Source organism: Triturus cristatus, chromosome 7 (assembly GCF_964204655.1).
Source record: "Triturus cristatus chromosome 7, aTriCri1.1, whole genome shotgun sequence".
Classification (NCBI taxonomy): Eukaryota; Metazoa; Chordata; class Amphibia; order Caudata; family Salamandridae; genus Triturus; species Triturus cristatus.
Genome location: NC_140590.1, coordinates 713,041,809 through 713,066,204, shown reverse-complemented (window position 1 = coordinate 713,066,204; position 24,396 = coordinate 713,041,809). Strand labels below are relative to the sequence as shown.

Below are 24,396 nucleotides of genomic sequence, written 5' to 3'. Positions count from 1 at the left end.
AGTCTTGCGGGTCTAGGGCAGACAAGACCTGAGCAAGCGTGAGCATCTTGAACTTCTCCTTCCGGAGGAAGCAATTGACGTTCCAGAGGTCTAAGATAGGACACAGGCCCTTGTCCTTCTTTGGAACCACAAAGTAGTGGGAAGAACAACCACGACCTACTTCTGGCATCGGAACGCACTCGATGCCCCCCTTGGCCAAGAGGGCCGCAACTTCCTGCTGGAAATGACATGTGATCCCTCGACATGCAGTGGTACTGAGGTGGCATGGCTGGAGGGGTAGACTCGAAGGTGGAGGGAATAGACCCTTCGGACTATTTGCAGAACCCACCTGTCCGAGGTGAGGGTGCGCCAGTGGGGAAGGTGATAGCGAATCCTGCCACCCACTGGCGTCTGGTGGGCATGAAACACCGGACTAGGAAGGTTTTGAGGCAGCGGCAGCAGGAGCGGTGGTGGACTGACCCGCACGTTGTCCTCGAGACCCACCACGGTGGGTCCCAAGTCCGCGGCTGCGCTGAGACTGCGGCTGCGCAAGCTTGCGGGTCTGAAAGGAACGCGCTTGGGCGCCTCGACCCGGACCTCGAAAGGAGTGAAAAGCGGACTTCAAGGGAGTACACGTGGGGGCGAGACCCAAGGACTGGGCCGTAGCCCGAGAGTCCATAAAGCGTTCCACGGTGCTATACGCCTTGTCACCAAAGAGGCGTGTGCCATCAAAGGGCATGTCCAGCAAGGTGTTCTGGACGTCCCCTGAGAAGCCAGTAGTTCTAAGCCTAGCGTAACGGCTTAGCGCCACCGTTGTGGAAAGTGCCCTGCCGAGAGAATCGGCCCGTGTCAAGCCCACAACGGATGGTAAATTTAGCAGCATCTCGTCCCTCAGTAATGGCCTGGGAGAGAACCGCCCGTGCCTCCACAGGGCACTGAGGCAGCACCTGTGCCACGGTATCCCACACAGAATGGGAACAGCGGCCCAACAGGCACGCAGTATTCACCGCTCGCAACCCAGAGCTGGCAGGAGTGAAAATCTTTTTTCCAAACTGCTCCAGTTTCCTAGATTCCTTGTCCGGAGGAGCAGAAGGGAATGCGCTCGGCGAGGCAGAAGCCTGGACAACCAGACTCTCAGGCATCGGGTGTTGCGTGAGAAAGCTGGGATTGCCCGGCGCCAGGCGATGGCGGCGTGCCACACCCTTGTCTACAGGAACCCCTGTGTTAGGTTTGCTCCAGGTGCTCAACAGGATATCAGTAAGAGCCTCACTGAAGGGCAGCAACGGCTTCACAGAGGACGACTGTGGCTGCAGCACCTCGGTCAGGATATTGGTCCTGATAGGTACAGAAGGGAGCTCAAGGTTAAGAGCTTCAGCTGCCCGACGCAACACCACTGAAAAAGTTCCAACCTCCTCCGTAGCCACGGAAGAAGGGGACAGTGTACCAGGGTGTGGAGAAAAATCCATATCTACTGGACCCTCCACGTCGCCTTCCCATTCAGGGTCACCTCGCATTGAGCTGCAAGAGGGTCCTCAGACCCCTCCCAGTACTCCCCTTCGTCCACCGGTTGTTGAAGAGGCCGGTAAGAACAAGGTGCCTGGGGAAATGGGACAAACTCCCCACCAAGAAATGGAATAGGGGGGTAAGATACCAGTCCCGGTTCGGCGCTGTCTGGCGTCAGCGGCGGCACCATGCCCGGCGCCTGCGGTGACACCGAGGTCGGCTCCAGAGCCGGCGGCACCACAGGGTATCGTGCCGACGTAGCCGAGGCCAAAGGCGGCGGCACGGAGCAGACCCTCCCAACAGATCCGCGGGGCCCGAAGGCGCTCCGGAGCGACCCGAGGGGGAAAACAAATGGCGCCTCGTCCAAAGTCGCGTGCGGACCCGGAAAGGGTGGGTAGGCCGCAGGCAACAACGGAGGCTCCAATGGAGCCGTGGGGGAGTGACCACCTGCCCCCTCCACCACGTCCCGTGACCGGTGAGGGGTAGAGGAAGAGAGACATCTCTTCTTCAACTTTTTATGGCGCCTAGACTTACCTGTCCCCGATTCCGGCGAGCGATGCTGATGGCTCCGTGACCGGTCCCTTGATCTCCCACGGGAGCGGGACCTCGATCGGTGCGGAACCGATTGCCGGACCTCCAAGAACTATCGGGAACGCTCCCGCAAAGCTTTCGGCGCCATGGCCCAACAATCGGGGCACACCTCTGGGTCATGGGTGTGCCCCAAGCAGAAGAGACACACTTAATGCGGGTCGGCTACCGACATGTTCCGGCGGCAGGCCCTACAGGACTTAAACCCGGGCATCCCTACTGCACCAGGAGTCAAGTACTCGACAAAACAAGCTGCCAGAAACCAAGTTAAAACTTTTAACTAGGGGTACCGCTCTCTCTCGGATCCGCGCTGCTGCACGGAAAAATAAAGAACTGACGTCAGCACGCGTCTAAGTAGCTCCAACGACGACATCTCGGCGGCTACGACGCCAGTGACGTACGCAGAGCTGTACGACGACGCCTAGCGACGCGCAGGGGTACTGCTGACGAAATGTTCCGGATACCGTCGGACGCCTCATTTTGTACAACCTGTGTTCAGCTGATGGGTAGAAGTGTTTACATAACGCATGTGCTCCTAATGCATCATAGGTGTCTAGAGGTATTGAACACATTATAAATGTTTGCACTGAAGAGTAACCCTGTGTGCAGGTGGCAGTTGACAACTTGTCCAGCATGTTCAGCACACGTTTTTATCCTTTCCAGAAAAGATTTGCAACAGGGCAAATATTCTACATACAACATACTAAGAATTGTAAGCAGCCTGGAGTCATTTGACAGAATCGTCTCAGCATGACAATTTCTATGTAACATAGAAGACAATGTGCACCAGGTATTAAGCTATTTACATGTGTTTGTTCTCCTTCAGAAGATGGGCTAGCTTTAAGGTTTTCACCATAGTATGAAGGCTGAAGGTAACATTATCTTTGGCACCTTCAGACATTGCTTATTTTAAGTGAATAATGCCCTTTTTGTCAAGTGTTGCTTATAGTGTGCACTGTTCTTAGTAGATACTTTTTAATAATCTGTAGTGTATTTCTCATGAAAGTTGTACTGTCTACAAACAGTGAGGTACAGGGTAAGCTCTCTCCATAGAGTGAATACTGTTTACGGTACCTACTTCTCTACTCATATCAACTTCATTTCTCAATGTAGGTTCGATGACTGTCAGGGGTTTGATACAGATAGATGTTGTCCGTAGTTGGGCATTCATTTTGGAACAGATGTTTACAATGTTTAGGAACTAGGCTTTCTCTGAACAGCTGTATACAACACTGTATTCAATTAGGGTTTCCCCATATATCTGTGTTTGATAGTTAATGTGAACTATACTACCCGTGAAGTGTATGGTATATGGTCAATGTGGCACATAACTCATGCTTTCTATACCCAAGGGAGTTATTTCGGTGATAGCATTAATGATGTCTCTTATTCCTCCGAGCAATTTTGTGTTTACTTTCAGAGCTGTAATGCTATACCCGTTTATAGAGCAATGTGTACAAAAGGAGCTCGGATGATGTTCCCAGTGATGTTATCAATTATGTCATTTGAGATGTCATAAATGATGTCATACAACATTTCATGAGTAACGTAATATGTGAGGTCATAAGCAGTGCATGGCGGGGGACCAAGTTATAGTTAGCCCTGCTAACTATAACTGGTGAGTTTCTGTGGGTTTTTTTCTGTTCAAAACAATATTGCCACTGACAAATTCACATAACAATAACGTTACTTTAACCTTTGTTTTTTCAGTGAAAAACAAATATATCTATCTATCCATAAAGGAGACCGCTATCTCCGAAACGCGTTGGGAGTTGCCGTGCTGCAACTTTCATTAAAATCATTGTGACAGTCATTGACGGCGCATAGATTGTTTGTGAATGGAACTGTACCGACTCTTGGAAATATATATATATATATATATATATTTTTTTTTTTTCTTTTTATTAAATCAAAAGGCTTTGGGTAACACCAAACCTAAAGATTACAAACTTGACTCTTCCTCACCTCGCTGTAGTCCAGTTGCACAATCTAGATTGTACCCCTAAGTTCTGCCACCTAGAATGTTACTGTAAAAAACCTGCACGCTCTGATATGTTTTGAGTTACTGATAGTTGGAATAACTATGAACTTTGGCACCGTGCTGGAATAAAGACCGCTTTACCTATATTTCTTAGAATTTTGGCAAGGAGCCTAGGAGTACCTTACCCGTCTCATCAGCAAGTGGGGAGGTTACTGCCTCTCTTCCCCACATAACTGTATTCCTTGACTGAATTCTTTTTTTAAAATTAATGTTGTGATCAAACATGGACCTGCAATGGAAGTTTCGACTTGACAGATATTTCTGGATGATTTTTTCATCAGCCAGAAGCATATTCTTCAACATCTACATGCATGCATGTGAGGGAATCACCACCCATTTGAGTTGTATGGTGTGGCATCTTTGCTTCTGCACACTAGAGTATGTGCAACAGCACATGCACACCCTTGTGGAAGTGTTTTCGAATCTGCACCTGCGTTTTAGAGTAGTGTACAGCGAGAATCTCTGAACAAGAACACGGAGATCTGAGGTGCCTCTTAACTTCCAACTAAGGGACAGCCTCACATACCATGGTGTAGATGAAAGGATAATTGTATGACCTGTATGTGAGCCAAATAAGGAGATAAAGTGTCTGCTGAAAAGCTTAGGGATATATTAGTACCTTGCCTAGGGTCCCAAGGTCAAGTGGTGCTTAGAAAATTATCCCATATATTCCTCAGGGAGGGCAAGGGGACCTGAATGACTTTGATGAAGTGAAATAGAGGCTTGAGGAGAGGATCAACCCTTGCTCTAGTTCAGCATTGGGCATGTAGATATTTTACTTCTTGTACCAGAGTTAGGTAGAGAGATCAGATGAGTTTCAAATAGCTTTGAGGAAGTTATCCATGTCCTGTAATAATGCCACTATGAGTGATACGTTGATACATATGTGACCAAATCATTGTCAATGTTAGGAATAAAAAACATTCAGAAGCAACCATGTATGCTAGGCAATCTCTAAGACACTATTGCGATGGTCAAGGCAATTGAAAAGTCATAGAAATGGGTAAAAGCTGTGAACAAACCAAAAGTACAGAACAGAGGAGTTACTGCTGAAGAATATAGTTTAAGCAACTGGAGTCCAGGCAGTGAGAACCGTAACCGAAAGAGGAGAAAACGTTAGTGTGTTACAGATGTGGTAGTACAAATAATGTTTCCTCTTTTAAGTTAAAGAGGTGGAGGACTGCAAAAGCTGTGTGAAGCTGGAGTATTTTGCCAGAATCGACCCGCCAAGCAAAAAAAAAAAAAAAACTAAATTTTTCAGAGGTAAAGTAGCTTGTGCTACCAATTGTGAAGTAGATATCAATGCAAAACATGAATATTGGTCCTAGTCTAAACCAAAGTCCTATGTACACGTATAAACGTTCTTAATGAGAGTTCATAAAGTCATGTGAGCTAACAAATCATTAAAGTCCAGGTGGATCTGTTCTTTGTCTTTATTCCACGTAACATCAAAAAGCAACCAGCCAACACATGTTTTGTCACAGTGGGAAGTATTCCGCGACTTCTTCAGGGCTGTATGTGTAGATTCCTATGGATCACTCCGCCGGTGATAATTCCAACCCGGCTGGTCAAATAAATAAAGACTTGGTGGCTCTGTGATTCAATCAAATGGGGAGTATCAGAGGAGGCAACTAAGTGACAGTGGACCTGCGAGCAAGTCTAGATTGGTGTATGTCAAAGGAAGCACCTAAGTGGCGGTGATCCAGCGTGGACCGTTCCGTGATGCAAAAAGAGGGGTTAGATAGACCGCTCCGTAAATTCTTAGATCTTCAGCGAGTACGCTGAGGTCTGCGGCGGCAACGGGTGCGTTCTCTGTTCTGTCCTAGCCGGAGTGCAGTTCTAGTTTGGCTTTTGCCATCCTTGGCTTTTGCTATGTTGGAAAATAAACAGAAAACAGTGTGAGCTGTTCCCCAAAATGTTCTGTCACAGCATTAGGCAACAATGTTGTCTTTATGGCTGACTCAGTTTTGCCATGGACCATTATCAGCAAAGATAGGACTTTTTGGAGCAACATAAAGGGTTATTTGCATTGGAACATTTGGAACTTTTCAATATTGTTGCAGAGACATTTGATGGTAGCAGCACAGACGTCATAAGACTTTGTAGAATGTACCTAGAATTAAAGGAGAGGTTTGCTGATGTTAAGTTGTATGTTGCTGTTAAGGGAGTTAAGGGTCAAGGGTGAAAGATTGATAGGAGAGAAAGATGTAAGGAAATTGGGTATGGTCCTCAATCCCAGAAGCAAGGAACAAGTTTCAGTTGTTAGGTGCTCAATGGATGGCAAGCAGAAAGTAAGGATTCTGTAGGTGTGTTTTTGAATAGCTTAGCGATGTTGAAGGGTTTGTCCGTAGAATTGTTCTGAGGGAGAATGCTAGACCTGTTAAGCAAAAACGTATAGCAGTGCTACTGAATGTACAGCATTGGATGAAAGAATTATTAGATGATCTTCTCCGGAAGAAAATAATAGCGGAAACAGGGTTCCACCTAATGTGTTGGCCAGCAAAGCAGATATGTTAAGACTGTTAGTGGACCTCTATCCTTCGCTTTGCCCTATGAGTTTCTAGCAAGTCTGTGGTTAACTTTGCAGACAAGATGGAACCCATGATAGCCTTGATGTTTAATTTAAGTGTATGGAAGTTCAACAGAATACATTTGATATGATCAAATCCAATACTGTCAAAGCCCTTACATTTAGACCTGCCTTCGCAAGGAAAGAATGTGTTATAACAGTGGACGACTGGATTGTGTGGGGTGAGAGCAGTGTTATCTAAGCATTTTAGAAACAGAAATGGAATGTTACATTTGCCTCGAGAACTCTCAACAGCTCAGATATACTATTAGATATACTATTACTGAGAAGGAATTTTTAGTTGTATAATGGGCTGTTCAACAGTTTAGGATCTACATTTGCAGAAGTCTGTTAATTCTCAGGTTAGATCATAAACCTTTGGTGAGAATCTCTTTTCTGGTGCGGGGTAAATTCCACTGCACACATTGCTCAATTATCATTTAGACTGCAAGAGTATTGTTTTTCAGCAGAATATGTACCTGGGAAGAAAAATGTGATAGAGTGTTTGTCCAGACTTCCGTATGTTGATATGAGGTGTCCGGTGTGGCACAGTGAATTGGATGTGCCTGTGTTCAGTCATTCCCACTGCACCCATTGAAGGGGTTGCAGTGGGAATTACTGAAAATTAACAGGAAAAAAGTACAGATATGTTTGAGGCTTAAAGTGTTGCAAGCCAACGTTTCTCCCTTTTACAACGTCTCCAAGGAGTTTGCAGGAGAGAGCGAACTGTTGTTAAAGTCTGGAAAATGTATCCCCACCCCCCTCCCTATCGCTGTGTGACAAAAGATTCTGTGAGTGGTGCATGAAAATCATCCTGGCATGTTGATGAAAAGATTGAGGCAACATTTCTGGTGGCCTACCCTTGACAGGATGCATGACCATTGGGTGTGGAATTGTGTTGAATGAATCCAGATAGATATGGCTATTAGCCCTATTGCTATTCCCCCTAATACTGACAAGGTGCTCCAACTGGTCTGAGAGAAGGTAGCTCTTGATTTGTCTGGACCATTTATTTGCCTTCCTAGCTACTTATATTTTGCCTTGGTACTTACACTAGTTGATTACCATTATGAGTGGCCTGAGTTGAAATGTATCAGCCATGCATTCTCTCCAGTTGTTATTGAGTTTCTTATAAAGAATATTTAAAAGAAAGAGGCTTCAAAAATTCTGTTTACTGGTAATGGTGTTCAATTGACCTCTTCTGAGATTAGGCAGTTTTTGGGATTCCTTGGGAATTAAAAACATTACCACTTCCTTATACAACTCACAATAGCCAAGTATGTGTTTCAACAGAGTTGTAGAGGATGGCATTACCTGGGCCAAATCTAATGATGAAGACTGGATGAATTTTTAAGGAATAATCTGTGGGCGTATTGTGTTACTCCTCACAGCACCACAGAAGTGAGTCTGGGAGGGAGCCTGCATTAAATTTGGATCTGTGGTGGATGCTTACAAGAACCAACCAACCAACACTTCTCAAACAACAAGAAATGTTGCTTGTGGAGAGTTGTAGCTGAAACGTGGGGCAGAAACGAACAAGTTACTTACCTTCGATAATGCTCTTTCTGGTGGGTACTTTGTCTAACCGCTGATTCCTCACTTTATGAATTCCCTCAGGCACCAGACTAGAACCGGAGAATTTTCTTCAGTAATTCTCCCACATGTTGCTAGGTGGCAATGTGCGGCTCTGCGTTGGATCTGTCCAACCCAGAATTTGACATTGGAGCCCCTACATAGTCCCCACCTCTGAACGCTGACAGCAGTTTCTTTCCGATATCTCTCCGTACTGTTGAACAGGGAGCCTTGGTAATCAGATTGTGGCAGTGTGCAGATCTCTAACATGGAATCTTATTAGCATGGATTAGAAGAGTCCATTACACAGAATGGGCAGGAGGGTTGGTCGGTGGGGAATCAGCAGAATCAGAGTATTCACCAGAAAGAGTGTAACCATAGGTATGTGCCTTGTTCTTCTGATGGATATTTCTAACCACAGATTCCTCCCCTTGTGAAAAGATAACAAAGCAGTACCTTCACAGGTGGTAGGTCTATGGAATGGCTCAGACCTGGAAATCCTGCAGGACAGATCGGGCAAAATGTCCCTCCCACTGGAACGTGCTATTCAGGCAGTAGTGCTTCGTGAACATGTAAACTGACACTGATGTAGAAGTCTGCAGATGTCCAAGACTAGCACACCTACACAGTGATAGCAACATATGCTCAGATAGAATGAGCACGTAGGCCTTCTGGAGGCTGTTTCTGGGCCAGCCCATAACAGATTTCAATACACAGGATAACCCATCTAAAGATGGTTCTCTTCTGCACAGCTTTCCCCTTATTTGCCCCAGAGAATCTCAGAAAGAGCTGATCATCCACCCGATGGCCCTTGGTACTATTAATGTAAAAAGGCAGAACTCTCTCGGGGTCTAAGCGATGAAGCCTCTCTCCCTCTTTAGATGAATAATGTGGGGCAAAGAAAGCTGGCAGGCTAATTGACTGTCCTATGTTGTAAGGCATGATGATTTTTGGGCGAAATGTCACTTTAGTCCAGAGGACGAGGCTGTCCAGGAAGAAGGTGGTATGTGGTTGCAGGACAGATGGTGCTTATAGTTCACTCATGCGACGAGCTGACGTTATCGATATGAGGAGCACGGTCTAAAAGCTAAGCAATTTGAAATGACAGCTATGTATTGATTCAAATGGAGTTTGAGGCCCTACTGAGGCATCACAAATGGGGTCGGCGAGAACATATGGTCAAGTTTTTTTTAAGAAAAAGCATCACAACAGGCAATTTGAATTAATAAGGCAAATTGGGTAAACAAAAATGATGAAGGAGCACATAAATAACCATTATCTATCGCCAAAGCAAGACCTTGCTGAGCTAAGGATAAACAAAAAGGAGTAAAATGTCAGAGTATTATGCCTGCAAAGGCTGGATATTTCGGGAAGAATATCAGACAAAAAACCACAAGCATCCAGCACATTGTTCTAATCAAAGGGCACTTGGCTGTCAAGATGACACACACTACTTCAAAAGGTAGATCAAAGCTTTCACCTCCAAGCATGAAGGTGTAGGTTGTGCAAGCTCAGGTGCAGGAAACTGCTCTGCTGCTGCGACAGAAGTTCCTCCTGAAGAGGCAGCCGGATTAGAGGAGAGATGCTCATGGACAGATGTTCTAGGTAAATCACTCTTTTGCCCAGTTCAGAACCACTAGGATAACTTGGGCCCACTCATTCCTGATCTTCAGAACTTTGGACAGAGAAGGTAGAGGGCAGAAGATATACAGGAGTCCCAAGCTCCATTCCAAGCAAAAGGCATCTCCCAGCAAGAACCAACTAGGCAACATCAATGCGCAAATGTTTGGACACTGTGTGTTCTCGGTGGTGGCAAGGCAAAATACCTGGCCAGGATATTCCCATTATTGGAAGATGCCCTGTGACACCTCTGAGTGCAGCCACCATTCCTGATCCGCTAGGCAACGTCAGCCGAGTTCATCCATCCTGGCGGTTATAGTTCCTGATAGGTGCTGTACAACTAGGGAAATTACTGTATGATTCAGCTATTTCCAGAGGTACACAGCATCCTGGCAGAGGACTGATGGCCAAACTACAACAAACCACATGGCATGATTTGTGTCAGAAAGAACCTGCATCCATTCTCCCTTGATGGATAAGAGGAACGCTTTTAATGCCATGCGAATTGCCCATAACTCCAAAAAGTTGACGTGTTTCTGCCAGAGACCAGAGGCCTCTGATATCCATCTCTCCCAGATGAACCCCCCACCCAACCCAGAGACACTGCATCAGTCACAACAGTTAGCTCTGGGTGGAATAGGGAGAGGGGTCTATCAAAGGTTCAATTGCAGTCCAGCAGCCACCACTGCAGATCTTTTGCAGCCTCTTTCAACACCTGGATAGAATCCAACATGTTCTATTGTTTCTGGACCCCCCCCCCCGACCCGAGACTTCAGATCCCACTACAGAGCCTGCATTTGTCACTTGGTATTGTTCACAAGCAGGATGCTAGAGGACAAGAAGCCTCAAAACTGCTCTCACAGACCCAGGTTCAAACACTCACCCCCAGTCATGGATCTGGGTTGAATCCATCATCATGCTTTAGCTAACTTTGCCACCCCAGTTCAGACACAGCTATATGCAAATCAATCTTGACCCTGTGCTTCATGGGAACAGTCCAGCCCGAACTGCCAAGCCATGTCTTCCCTGGACCGGAAACAAGCATCCTGGGACCGGTTTCGGGCTAACAGCTCTCTTCAGGCAGGCTAGCTTGAATCCAGTTGCAAAGTTCTGCAACAAGTTGTCGAGGTATGCGAAGACTTGCATTCCTAATCTCCGAAGGTAGGCAGCGACTACTATCATCACTTTAGTGAACACCTGAGGCCCACTGGCAAGACCAAAGGGGAGCGCTGAAAACAAAGTGATTGTGGTCTACCTAAATCCTCAAGTAACACCTGTGGGACTGCAGGAATGGAATGTGGAAATAAGCTTCATGCAAATCCACTGTCACCATCAATCCAGTTTCCTGGATCCAGGGCAGACAAAACCTGCCTCAGCTGAACATCTTGAACTTGTCTTTCGTGATGAAGAAGTTGAGAGGGCAAGACAGAGACTAGGGCAGAGTCCTATATCTTTCTTCAGCACTAGGATTAACAACCAGCCCTTGACTTCTGATGCCAGCACCCTCTCCATGGCTCCTTTGTCCAAGGATATCAAAAACAACAAAGGAGCAACCTTGTATACAAAGGATACTCAAAGTACAGCCCGAGGGCCACATGCAGCCCCCTTGACCTTTAATTGAGGCACCCTGCTTAACAGCAGCACTGGGCTGCTGTTCACTTGATAGAGCAGGAACATTCCGAAAGCTTTAAACGGGCATACTTTTTTGTCTCACACATTAACTAAAGTAACGGTAAAGAAGCAAAGAAGGTTCCAAGACAACTTATCTTTAGGAACACCTTTGGTTTTAAAGGCATCTTGCACTAAACATGTAAAAATATGATAAACTCTCTGCAAACTTCAAAAAAGTGTATTTTATCGGCATCCATGAGCGGTTTACCATAGTAGATCAGATTATATCACAGTATGGAGAGGCCTTTATTACAAGTGATAGTTTTCAGATATTAACCTGGAAACATTCATGCCGCCCCGATCTGAAAACAATGCCATTAGTGAACCAAGAGGCAATTCATTTGTCAGGTGCACCTTGTGTGTAGCCTTGGTTGTTATATAATTGGAACAACATTACAGTATATTAAATAAAACACAATAGAAGGTTTTGTACAGCATCCTGAATTCGTGTATTTCAAGGGGCTCCCATATGTGGTAATGAAGAAAAAGCAGGCAAAGTTAAATTAACCAATTGCTAAGGATCACACAATTGGTCAAGTGGGTAAGGCAGGGCTGATTCCAGGTATTCTGGTTTCACATTTTTCAATTTATCCACCAGATGAGTATCTCTTTGCTGCTCACGTTTTACATTTGAAGTTAATGCTTTGTCTTTAATTCTTGGTGCATGAGAATTGAGACATCGGTGGCAGACAGAAGTCACACGAAGGCTCGGTATGTTGTCCACATCATGCATCTGCTTTGCGTCCTCCCATGCTCCCCATTCATCCCCGACCCTCAGCCTGCTGGCATCGGTGCGGTCCTTGGGTATGCCACAGAAAAGCACTTTGAGGCCCCCGGAGAAATGTTTGCGAGTACCCAAGCTGTATACCCTTCCAGGCGTAGAATGCGGTATGAATTGTGCACAAAAGGAAACAAGGCACTCCGAGTAGTTACCAAGTTTAGGTGGCGAGCAGGTCCTTTATATGGAGGATCCTACAACACAACTGACACTCTAAATCTGCTCACCTCAAATGTCTGTTTTAAAGCATAGTTTTAGCACAGTGACCTCCATGCTGAGGTAGAGAGGAAGAAAGCCCTTTTCCATTTTTATAGCGAAGTCTTTAAGCATAGGATTAGAAAGTACCATCTACATCAAGCTGAAAAATGACAAAAGCCTTTTAGGAGGCAAAAGGCTTCGCCACTCCCTAGCTGGGCGTGTATGGCACTGTGCCATGGAGGTAAAAAGGGGTCTGACCTGCTACTGGGAAACTGGGTCACAGAGGGCAAATTAAAGTGATTTTGAAGTGGCTGCAGAGGGAGAGGCTGGGTATTGGGTAGTTTGTTGCCACAGGGGGCCTGGATGTTGGCGGATGAAACTCTGGCCTCTGCCTCAAAAGGCCTTGAGGGGCTGGGGGATTGCTGTTACAAGTTTTGACATGTCCTCTGCAGGGACTCTCTGCCAAACCTTCAAAAGGGGTGAAATTACCAGGTGAATTACGGCGTAGGTGGCGCTAGTCCAAGAGAGCAAGCTCCAAGCCTGACTATAGATTGTCTGCAAGCCGTGTGCCATCAGATGTCATTTCCATCAGGGATTGTTGTACATCGTGCAAGAACCCTGTGGAGTGATTCCAATTGTGGCACCGAAGCACCACACTGGTCCTAACTGCCCCTCCTAAGCCTTTGCTAGTGTTTAGGCTGAGCGTATGACATATTTCATTTTGTCCAGATTTGTTAAAGGTTAGTGCGGAGGCCATATGAGACTGCTGTCGAGATTTATGCCATCATGCCCCACAACGCATGAAAAAAGCATCCCAGGCGGCAACTACAGTTCACATAGCATAAGGCGAAGCTGATGGAGTACATACAGTTGGAAAATATCTCCAAGGGTTTTGACTCTCTTTTTGGCGGGGTGTTCGGAAACACATTGGGGTTGGGACTGCGGATAGTCCTGGACCATTAGAGCTAATGGGGTAACCCAGTATCCCGCAGAACCTGGGGTGTCTAGTGGCATGTAACAACAATCGGTTCTGTATGGAGTTTTGGATTTCTTATATATGATTTGTTTGGATGCCTCGAATCCATAGGGTTAGAGGTAATATAATCAATGGTAATTGTTACCTATAAGTAAGCCAAGACAACAACAAGGTATGGATTTAGGTTACGGTATACTATTCATCAGATATTGTGAAGTCTTACAAATAGTGACATATTAACGGCACATAGAGTTAATATGTAGGCAAACTGTGCCGATATTCAAGATCTGGCTTGAGGGCTCTTAAGCCAGGATCTTGAATATCCGCAGAGTTTGCCTATTTTTTGAGGCTCCCTCACCACAGGCTGTTCCATTTGATTCCTACTCCTGAAGACCAGTCTTTGATGTTGTATACCAACACTTAATTTCTCTGGGTTGAAACATCGATGATAAACAGAGGTGTTCCTTATCTATGTAGAGCAGACTACATATCCAAGCAAAATAGGACATCTGCTCCAAAATATACTTGTTTCCTTTGGACACTATATTGATTAAAATATGTATTGTATGTCAACATCTGTAATGGTTTCTTGTTCTTTTTTGTATCACAGTTTTGTAACATTTATGTCAAGTTTATTGGTTTATATAAACGTTATACAGCAGTCCAGTATGTGTCATTAATATGTCACTATTTGTAAGGTTTCACGATATATGATCAATAATATACCGTGCCCTAAATCCATACCTTGTTATTGTCTTGGCTTACTTATAGGTAACAATTAGTAAATACCGGATATATCGATTATATTACCTCTAGCCCTATGGATTCGAGATAGTCCTAGACCACCAGACTCTCTGGTGTGGGGTGCTGCAGCAGAAAATCTGGGTCTCTAAGGGCAGTCCTCCATCTACTGGCTATCTGTCTATTACTAGGCGGGTAAGATCCTCGCTTCATCCAGATACCCAGCATAGTATCAGTTAAGGCCTTGTTAAAAGGCAGGAGGGCTTCCTGTGAGGTCGGCAGGACCTCTGCTAGGCCGTTTGTCTTGATCTCATGGGTAGGTAGTTGTAAGTCTAGGACCTCTGCTGCTCTCTGAATGACCTTGGCAAAGTAGGCAGACTCTTCCGTTGATGAGCCAGGAGTGGATGAATAGATTTCAGTGTGTTGGGGAGCGGGCCATCAGGCCGCTGGTGATTTGAAGTTCCAGATATTGATACTCATCGTCATAAATCTGTGAATTATCCTACGCATCAGGATCAGTCACTCTGTACTGTTAAGGAACCATCTCCAAACCTGAATAAGCTAAGGGGTGAGGAGGTTGCGACTTTGATGGGGGTTGCAGTGGATTCGCTTCAGTATCAGAAAGAATTATTGGTTTTCCCTCCGGCGTCAGTGTTGATGCTCAGGGTTCTTGTGGCGGACTTGGCGACGCAAGGGGTATTGGGCTCAGCACCTACCCCAGAATCTGGGCTTCCCCTAGAATGGGGTTGAGGGGCAAAGTTGGTGTCAGGGACCTAACCACCAGCGGTGGACTGACTGGCGACCCCCTTGAATCCATTGGGCCTGAAGGCACTCTAGAGGCATCTAGTACTGTACGAAACAATGACAGCAAGGCCTCTCTAAAAGTCTGGACTTGCTGTGTGTTGGACCTGGCTCTTTCTGCAGGGTTAACCCCAAACGTTTTGTCTTCCTCACCTATTTTTCTGATGTTCTTATTGTTGACTTTAGGACTCTGGGGACTTAACCACTGCTAACCAGTGCTAAAGTGTCTGTGCTCTCTCCTCTGACAAGTTATTATTGGTTACACCAGTTTTGGCTTATTTGATTGACTTGTAAGTCATTTGTAAAGTGGTATACCATATACCCAGGGCCTGTAAATTAAACACCACTAGTGGGCCTGCCACTTCAACTTAAACTTGCCATTTAATACTACTTGCCAAGCATTAAACTCCCCTTTTATTATTACACATAGGCCACCCCTAAGGTAGGCCCTAGGTAGCCCTATGGGCAGGGTGCTGTGTAAGTAAAAGGTAGGACATATGCCTTTATGTGTGGTATGTCCCAGTAGTGACAAACAGCCTATTTGGTTTTCATTGCTGTGAGGCCTACTCTCTCATAGGCTAGCATTGGGAATCCCCTTATGTACTTTTAAGTGGTAATGCCTGATCAGAAAGGAGTGCCCAGTTTGGTATGTTTAGAATAGTGGTGATAAATCATACTTACTGGTGTATCTGGATTTTACATTACTATTTTAGAAATGCCATTTTTAGAAACTGAGCATTGCTCTGTGCTTGTGACACTCTGTGCTTTGCAGCCTGGCTTCAATAAAACATTTGGGCTGGGTGACAGCTGCACTTTGTGCATACTTTCTCGACAGCCACAATACAAGGGCTGGATGTGGCAGGGGATACATCAGCATTCATCTGCATACTGATAGTCTTCCTGGGCTGGGAGTCCTGCCCTCATAAAAAGGGATGGTTTACTACCCCACACACTGATCATCTGGAGCAAGGGCTGGGCTGAAAAGAATTGTTGCACACTTCTAAGGGTTACTTTGAAGTCACCCCCTCACTGAATACATTTTTTAGTGTAAATAGGAGTAGTAGTGGGAGAGAATGTGGTCAAAATGGTTAGAGCGGTCAAACTCCGAGCTGGGGAATCCGGGTTAGAGTCTCTGCAGGGATGCTTAATATCCTGTGATTCTGGGCAAATCACTTGATCTCCCCGTGCCTAACAAAAATGAATGTGTCTGTCTGTAACATAACAGGTGCTCATGTAAAGCACTATGATACCTTTGGGTGGAGTTTGCGTTATACAAAACTAAAAAAAAAATCTGCACATTGCCAGGAGGACTTCTGTGCTGTCAGGAGGAACTGCCATTTGGACTACCTGCTTGGTTGCCTGCTGCCTACTTACTGCTGGGTTGCAGGATAGACTGCCCCTTGCAGCTCGACTATGTGCTGGCCTGCTGCTCCCTTTGTGCTTCCCCAAGTGTTCTCCAAGGGCTTGTTGTTCTTGCAATTTCAGGGCCATAAAAGATTGCCTTTAAGCCTCACTGCCATGAGACTCTGCCTCTTGGGAGTCCAAAAGACACACAAGTGATGGACGGAATGCAGAGCAAATCAAAACATTCACCCCCAGTCAAGAGATCTGGGTTAAATCCATCATTATTTTGCTCCGAAACCGGTCCTAGGATGCTTGTTTCTGGTCCAGGGAGGACCTGGCTTGGCAGTTCAGGCAGGACTGTTCCCATGAGGCACAGGGTCAAGACTGATTTGCATAGGGCCAGGTCAAAACTAGGGTGGCATGGTGAGCAAAAGAATGATGGATTTAACCCAGATCTCTTGACTGGGGGGTGAATGTTTTGATTTGTTCTGCATTCCATCCATCAATTGTGTGTCTTTTGCTTTCTTGGGAGTCCGGCAGCAGCGTGCTACTTGAGGAGCTGTGATCGAATGCTCCTCACTTCATAATCTACAAATCAGTTCAGTGCGTGGTAGGTGCTGCTTACTGCCAACAGATAGTGTGTGTTGAGTGATTCTGTGTTATATGGAGAGATCCATGTGTGCTTCTTTGTTTCCCCCACCCAAGTACCCCCACCTTCATGGCCCGCCTGCTTCGTGTGGTGCAGAACTCGAGAGCGGCAGCACCCCTTCCCCCAATTCTGACCGCTTTTGCAGCGTGCAGCTAGAGTGTGCCGCATCATCTGTCAAGACTCGGGCAGCTGTGGGGCCGTAACAATGATTGGGGAGAAACCAGCCTGCACGGTCCCAGCAAGGGAAGTCACACCCACCCTTCAATCAGGGAGGACTGGACCTTGCGTACGTTGCAGATTACCGTATCACGTCTAGTAGGTGTGCATGTGCTTCTGTGCCCTTCATCTTGTTCATGAATGCACCAGTCTAAGAAAAGTTCACAGAATTTACCATAACCAGCCAAATAGAGCGCAGGTGTGCTGTTCCCTCTGTTTTTATGGTTATATGTTGTGATTCATTTGTTCATGCCATTTTTGGTCTTGTTGGATTTATAATACAGCAATCCATTTTTACATAATCTTGTGTGGAGTCTCTTTTATGGTGTATTCATTGTGTTGTTGTGTGAATGTGTTGCACAAAAGCTTTACACATTGCCTGCCTGCTCTGTGCAAAGCTACCAGAGGGTGAACACCGGTTATCTTGGGTGTGTAACTGACGTGCCCTGACTAGTGGTGGGTTCTACCTGGCTTAGGTGCATACCCTAGGCAACCAGATACCCCATTTCTAACACTATGGCATTGCCAATGAACCCGGGAGCTCGGGTTGCATAAGTATTATGGCCGGGATCGGTGCCGAGGTCAGAGATAGAGTCTGCAACTTCAGAGTATCCTGGCTGTCATGATACTTCTCATGGCTGGAGGAATGGAAGCTGCATTTCGACTTCCTAAGTTTCTTCTTTTAGACGTATGTAAGAATGACAATGGAAATGAGAATGCATCCATGCCCACAAGCAGGACCTGGCCTTTCTGCAATGATCAACAGAGTAGAGGTTGGCCTTGCGGTCCCGGGTGACTTCCAGATTCATCTGAGGACATTTGTAGTAAAAAGCTGAGTGGTGTGAGGAGCCCAAACACTAGAGACAAACCTTGAGGGAGACTGCCACCAACATTTGTTAGTGGCAGTACCCACAAGGGTTGAACACTGTTGCTTTAGACAAGGGGGGGATATTAGTTTCTTGCACACTGGACATAAGTTTGAAATATAGTCTCTCAAGTCTGCCACAAATTTGAAGATGCAAGCTCCACTTCCTCTTCGGAAGGCGTAGAAAGAAAGTACCCACCTTCAGAAAACTGGGGTGGAACAGATCTGACTAGAAGCTTCACAACGCCACATACAGGCGCATGAAAAGTTTCCAGATCCAGTCTGGCACTTGGGGTTATTCACAAGATGAGGAATCTGCGGTTATAAGTACTCATCAGAAAATTGTGTAAGAAACTCCAGTATGACTTTCATAGGAGGGGTCAGCTACCCAGTTTTAGTTCTGGTGAGTGGATACAGTGTATGTAAACTGAGTTTAGTTCAACAGGATAGGTCCAAGGTTGTCGAAGTAAACAAGATGGGAGAGTGTGGAATTTTTGCAAAGTTCTGAAATGCTGCCATGAGGACAGAATATATGAGAAGCAATCAAGTGGATACTATTTCTTGAGAGTACGACTGTAGTAAGGAAGAATGACTCTAATTACATGGAGTTACTGGTGATTGGGGGGGGGGGGAAGTGTGTCGAATGACATTTTTGACGTGGCTACTCCTGTTACAGAGAACACTCTTGCTAGCCACTTTATACATATGAGAAGAAACAGGACTGTTTGATTGTTATCAGTTCTTATGTTTGGGTTATTGTGTTACATGTTTCTTTAGTTGGGCTGTGTGTGTAACTTTTCCATTTACGTTATTGAGGGATTATTTTCCTATTTCTTCCCTTTAATTCTTGTTTTCGGTTCTCCGTTTTCTTAGCTTTCTTCGCTTTTCTGTATTGTCCAGTTTTGTTTGAGTGGGGGAATTGTGCAGCATACTTGACTCCCCTTCACCTTGCTGTTGTCCATTCCCATGATCTAGCATGTGCTCTTCAGTTCTGTCACCTGGAATGTTACTGTGCAGAGCACATGCCCCTGCACACTACAGGTTCTGAATTACTGAGAACTGGAATTACTGTGGACTTTGGCATTGTGCTACAATAAAGAAGTCTCTTACCAGCTGCATTCAACTGCATTTCTTATAGGATACTAAACTTAAAAACTGCAAAAATAAACTGCCAAACGATAGCTTGCAAAACATCATACTGGGAGCATTAACAGTATGGGGGACATTGACAGCTAAGCCCAAGCGCTAGGATGTACAGAGGACGCTCTTTTATAGTATACTGCAACAGGCTCTTTTGGTTATACCCCTGCCCTCATACTTCTCTAGTCTTTCCCTCTCCATCTTTTAACCAGTACTTATCCACATCTTCCCCACAAAAGCAGCATCTTTGTTCCTTCTTCTCACCACAAACATGAAGACAGTGTAAAAGATGAGGGCCATTGCACTGAAGGACTGAATGGAAGCCATCATGTTTCTCTGCAGGCTCAGCGGAAGGACGATGCACAGCGAGACTGTGATCAGCAGAAAGATGCGGAAACTTCCAGTCACCTGCATACAGAGAAGTAAATGCATCATGCCATAAGCAACACATCTCTAGGTCTTCACTCCCCCCCTCAAATTTCCTTATTTGTGAACACTGTGATAGGTCCTGTTCAGACCTCTTCTGGTTTTGTTATGTGCCTGCTTGTAGAAAATGTTATCTCCTTTAGTAGAAAGTGTGAAGTTTCAGACACACACAGAAGTGTTAGTATCATGTCTGCCTCCTATCTAGGCTGAAAATACTTTATTGTTTTTATTATGGATGCTGCCATAACATCATGGATGCTTACAGTGAATGCAGACATGTTTTTTTTTTTTTTTAAACTCTGTTTATTTAACGTAAAGAAACTGTGGTCATGGTATACATCTCTGCACCGCACATATTCCAATTGCATCCGTTTTAACACGTATCCGTACATATTGTTCGTCTTAGCGGGTAAAGTTACAATATATGCATTGCCATTTTAAAACGTACAGTGGTCTTCTGGGCAGACATGTTTTTATTGTTTGAATTATAGAAGCATATTACCTATATCTAATTCGAGACGACACATACATTTCCCTATTTGTTTAGTCTTGTTAGACTTTAGAGTCTGCAATACCTGTTTTGTTTCATAAATATGAAGAAATTGGGAAAACAGATACTATAAAAATGCAGTTATCTAACCATTATTGAGAGAGGATTCACATAAGACTTCACACCAGAGGACTATCATGCCAGAGGTCATGCTGGTCGAGAATCAGCCTCGGTCACAGACTGCTCCTGGGGCAGTGCACAGAAATGTCCTTCAGTCTTGCAGTGCTCATCATTCCCAGGCAAAAGCTGTGATAAAGAATAGTTAACAGCTAACTTTATAGAGGAAAGGTATTGTCTGCAGTCCATTTTAAGAAACTCGATCTATAGGCTTGATATCTTTTGCTTGTGTTAAAATTTAGCAGAGTGCTTAGAAACAGCGACATGGGGATGCCAGGAACTTACTATCCAGGTTAGGAAAATTTATATTGTTTTCCCTGGACATGTCATGCATTACTGAATTTATTTTCTCATTCCATAGGGTTACCGGTCATATTTTAAATACTGGACGTGGGTTTTAGAAAGAAGTATTTTAAAATTCATCCTGTGTCTTAGTGCTATTTTGAGTGTGATATTCATTTTTGAAAGAGGGTTGGAGATCCACTGTGTCCCTCAACTCATCCAGTGGACTGTTTGTGATCAGGAAACACTTATTATAAAGCACTATTCAGTGTGTTGGGTACGGGTGCAAGTCCAACTGGATATCCAATTCATATTGGTGCACTGAACTAGTTCTTACACCAAGGGATTTGAAATCTGACCCCTGAAGCTAGTAGGGGGAGACCCAGATCATAGCACCTTCGCTGTGAAGAACGGCATTGGTGGTCACGAGAGAAGCATAAACACTATGGATGGGTCTCTATACGGAAACCTTTTCTGACTGGGAGGTACTATAACCAGGGCCACTGGATTTATACGAATTTGAAGCTGTACGTTTTCTGCATAGTTACGGGTTTGCTGCATGTGCCACCTAATTAATCATCTGCTGCATAAACTGCAAATTGTAACCAAAACAAATTGTTTCAAGTTCAAACGGATCAAAAGTTACTGAAGATGAGGTGACAAGTGTTGTTTGCACGGAGGAAGGCCTTTCTCAAACGTGGAATGGTAACCTTTCTGTTGTTTATTACTAAATTGGTATGTTAGCTGTTGCGCTCTTCTGTGTGGCTGTAAATGTATATGAAGTAAAAGTTGCTTTATTCTAGAAAATCCAAACAGCACAAAGACAATACCACCGTTTCAGGCGTTCGTTAGCAACTGACTATCCTGGAACCCCCCATCCAAATCTTTTCTCCACCGATTATGTAATTCAACATTCTACCCTATGAAACACCTGACACAACATTTACCCTATGCCCAGACACGGTTAACAAGTGTGAAAATGATAAAATAATGAAGTAATACTATCACAAAATGTGCCACATAACGCCACATAATTTGCATTTCCCTGCTGCTTAACGGAGTCAACTCTGATGCATAATTTGGCCCCTCCGTGGACACAATTCCAGTGGAAATGGCTAGAACGCCAGCTAAGAAGTGGTGTTACGAGGTGGAAAACTGTACTCCCCAGCAGTGGTCTCATCCAAAACTGTCTCTGAGGCTATTATGGCAGAGGTCATTTCAAACAGGAATACTGAACCTGGATTTACAGACCTACTCAGCTGAGCGGAGCTTAAAACACTTCAATCAGCTTGACCTCCCAAGGTCAGTATGTGGAGGAAAATGGTCGAGGTAGTTATTTCTTTTACAGAATAATTTAGAGAGGCATAATACGAAAAAACACAATAACAGTTCACCACTAGGAAATCGATCCAAAATTCAGAGAACAGAAATTTAATTTCTATAGGTAATAGCAGCATTAAATGCGATTGTCAATCAAAGCATTAATGGGTAGCAATACATTAATTCCAAATACATTGGTAGTTCACACAGTATTTACAGTGCTCTCAACGTGAGAAGAAAGAAGGATGGGGCAATGGTAGTGAATTGGTAGGTGAGGGACAGGGTAAAGGTGAAGTGACAAGGACACAATTGCAGTTATGTACACGATGACCTTTACAGCCTAATACAGGTCAGTTTGTTCCCATATATACAATGCTCACAGAAACATTTTTGATTAGATTCTTTCAATCTATGAGTTTGTAGGTAAAATGGTCTACGTTTGGACCCCAACAGGATGGAGGGTGAGTGGTGTCCTCACTTCGGGGTCTTCATCAGGACAGTTATAAAGGTGAGCACCTAGAGATAATTAATATTGGGTCAGTGCAAAGTAAGTATCAGTGGTGAAAGATCTAGTTCGCGAAGAAATTATCATCTACTTGCATAAGGAAGGACGGGAAACATACGATCCTTAATGGGCTCTCAGGGGGTGCTCCTGGGAATCTAGCGGGAGACATGTTGATTATTAAAAGCATGTCTGAGCGGAGTTATTCCAACATATATGTAAGAGACAGAAGGGTGATGCACTCACTTCTACAGTTTTCTTAGCATGCGGGGTAGTCAATCTCCCGATGCGAGAGTGGAATGAATCCAAGAAGAGAGTGTTAGAAAAGGCGGGAGAAAGGGGAGAAAGCGGTCGTCAAGGATATATACATCTCGTGTCAAATGCGCGCTGGGTGGTTAGAGGACATGGCATTACATAAAACGATGGTATCATTAAGTGTTAGAAAAAGAAAGGGATGGTGTTGAGAAGTCTCATGCGGCGGAAGCAAAGTGCCGCGGACAAACAATTGGAGAAAATGCGATCGTTATCATAAATGTGGTTGAGATCAGCTCGTAACGAGTTTACCATATTCGAAAGTGTCAAGAATGGTTAACAAGTGCTCTAAGGGGTAAAATACATTGGTGTGCCGTTGCAACAAAGTACTGAGTGGAGAGACATGCATCAGCGGCTTTCTACTGACGGGAGCTATTTACATTAAAAGTGGTGTAGAAACAGAGTCAATTTAAAGGATACCGAAAAAGCGCAGTGAGCAAGATTAGGGCGGGCGCCTGATGGGTCCCTGAAGATGTGCAAAAAAGACTTTGTGTATATATGCGGCGTGGAAGGCCTTAGTAGTAACCGGCAACTTGTAAATTACTTAAAATGTATACTTAATGTGTGCCTCATATGTTTCTAACCAATGATTTTGGTGTGCTAAATCCGCTTATAGAACAGGCTCTATGTTAATATATGTTGCCTGTCATTTGGACAAAATTTGTTATATGGAGAGGTCCTTATGAACAGATATTACAGATATCGAATTTTACACCGCCAGAGGCCCTCACACATCGGGCATCAGTAACCTTGCCGGTTACTACTAAGGCCTTCCACGCTACATATATACACAAAGTCATTTTTGCACATCGCCAGGGACCCCATCAGTTGTATTGACAGGCGCCCGCCCTGTCAAAGAATCTAATACCAATTATTCATCCTTACAACGAGCTTCAGCACGCCCCCTAGCCCGCAATTGGCTAGATGCGGGACGGGCCCCCATCGGGCGCCTGCACACACGCCGTGCTTTTCACTTTCATTTAGTGTGAGCACAACGAGCCGGCTCATTGTTTGAGTTGACAGGCCGCGTGAAGGAGGTAAGCGCGTAGAAATCTTGCTCGCTGCGCTTTTTCGGTATCCTTTAAATTGACTCCGTTTCTACACCACTTTTAATGTAAATAGCTCCCGTCAGTAGAAAGCCGCTGATGCATGTCTCTCCACTCAGTACTTTGTTGCAACGGCACACCAATGTATTTTACCCCTTAGAGCACTTGTTAACCATTCTTGACACTATCGAATATGGTAAACTTGTTACGAGCTGATCTCAACCACATTTATGATAACGATCGCATTTTCTCCAATTGTTTGTCCGCAGCACTTTGCTTCCGCCGCATGAGACTTCTGAACACCATCCCTTTCTTTTTCTAACACTTAATGATACCATCGTTTTATGTAAAGCCATGTCCTCTAACCACCCAGTGCGCATTTGACACGAGATGTATATATCCCTGACGACCGCTTTCTCCCCTTTCTCCCGCCTTTTCTAACAGACTCTCTTCTTGGATTCATTCCATTCTCGCATCAGGAGATGGACTACCCCGCATGCTAAGAAAACTGTAGAAGTGAGTGTATCACAGTGGAATAACTCCGCTCAGACATGCTTTTAATAATCAACATGCCTCCCGCTAGATTCCCA

The 24,396-nt window shown here is 44.9% G+C and overlaps 1 protein-coding gene across 3 annotated transcripts in view; it reads right to left on the bottom strand.

The window, feature by feature from the left end:
* SLC38A10 (solute carrier family 38 member 10) overlaps nucleotides 1–24,396 on the bottom strand; it is a 399,402-nt gene that overhangs the window by 289,079 nt on the left and 85,927 nt on the right. For all 3 annotated transcript variants that reach the window (XM_085617390.1, XM_085617392.1, XM_085617391.1), the window contains exon 5: nucleotides 19,516–19,659. In XM_085617390.1, coding sequence (XP_085473516.1) covers nucleotides 19,516–19,659 — 144 coding nt within the window. The remainder of the gene's footprint in view (nucleotides 1–19,515; nucleotides 19,660–24,396) is intronic.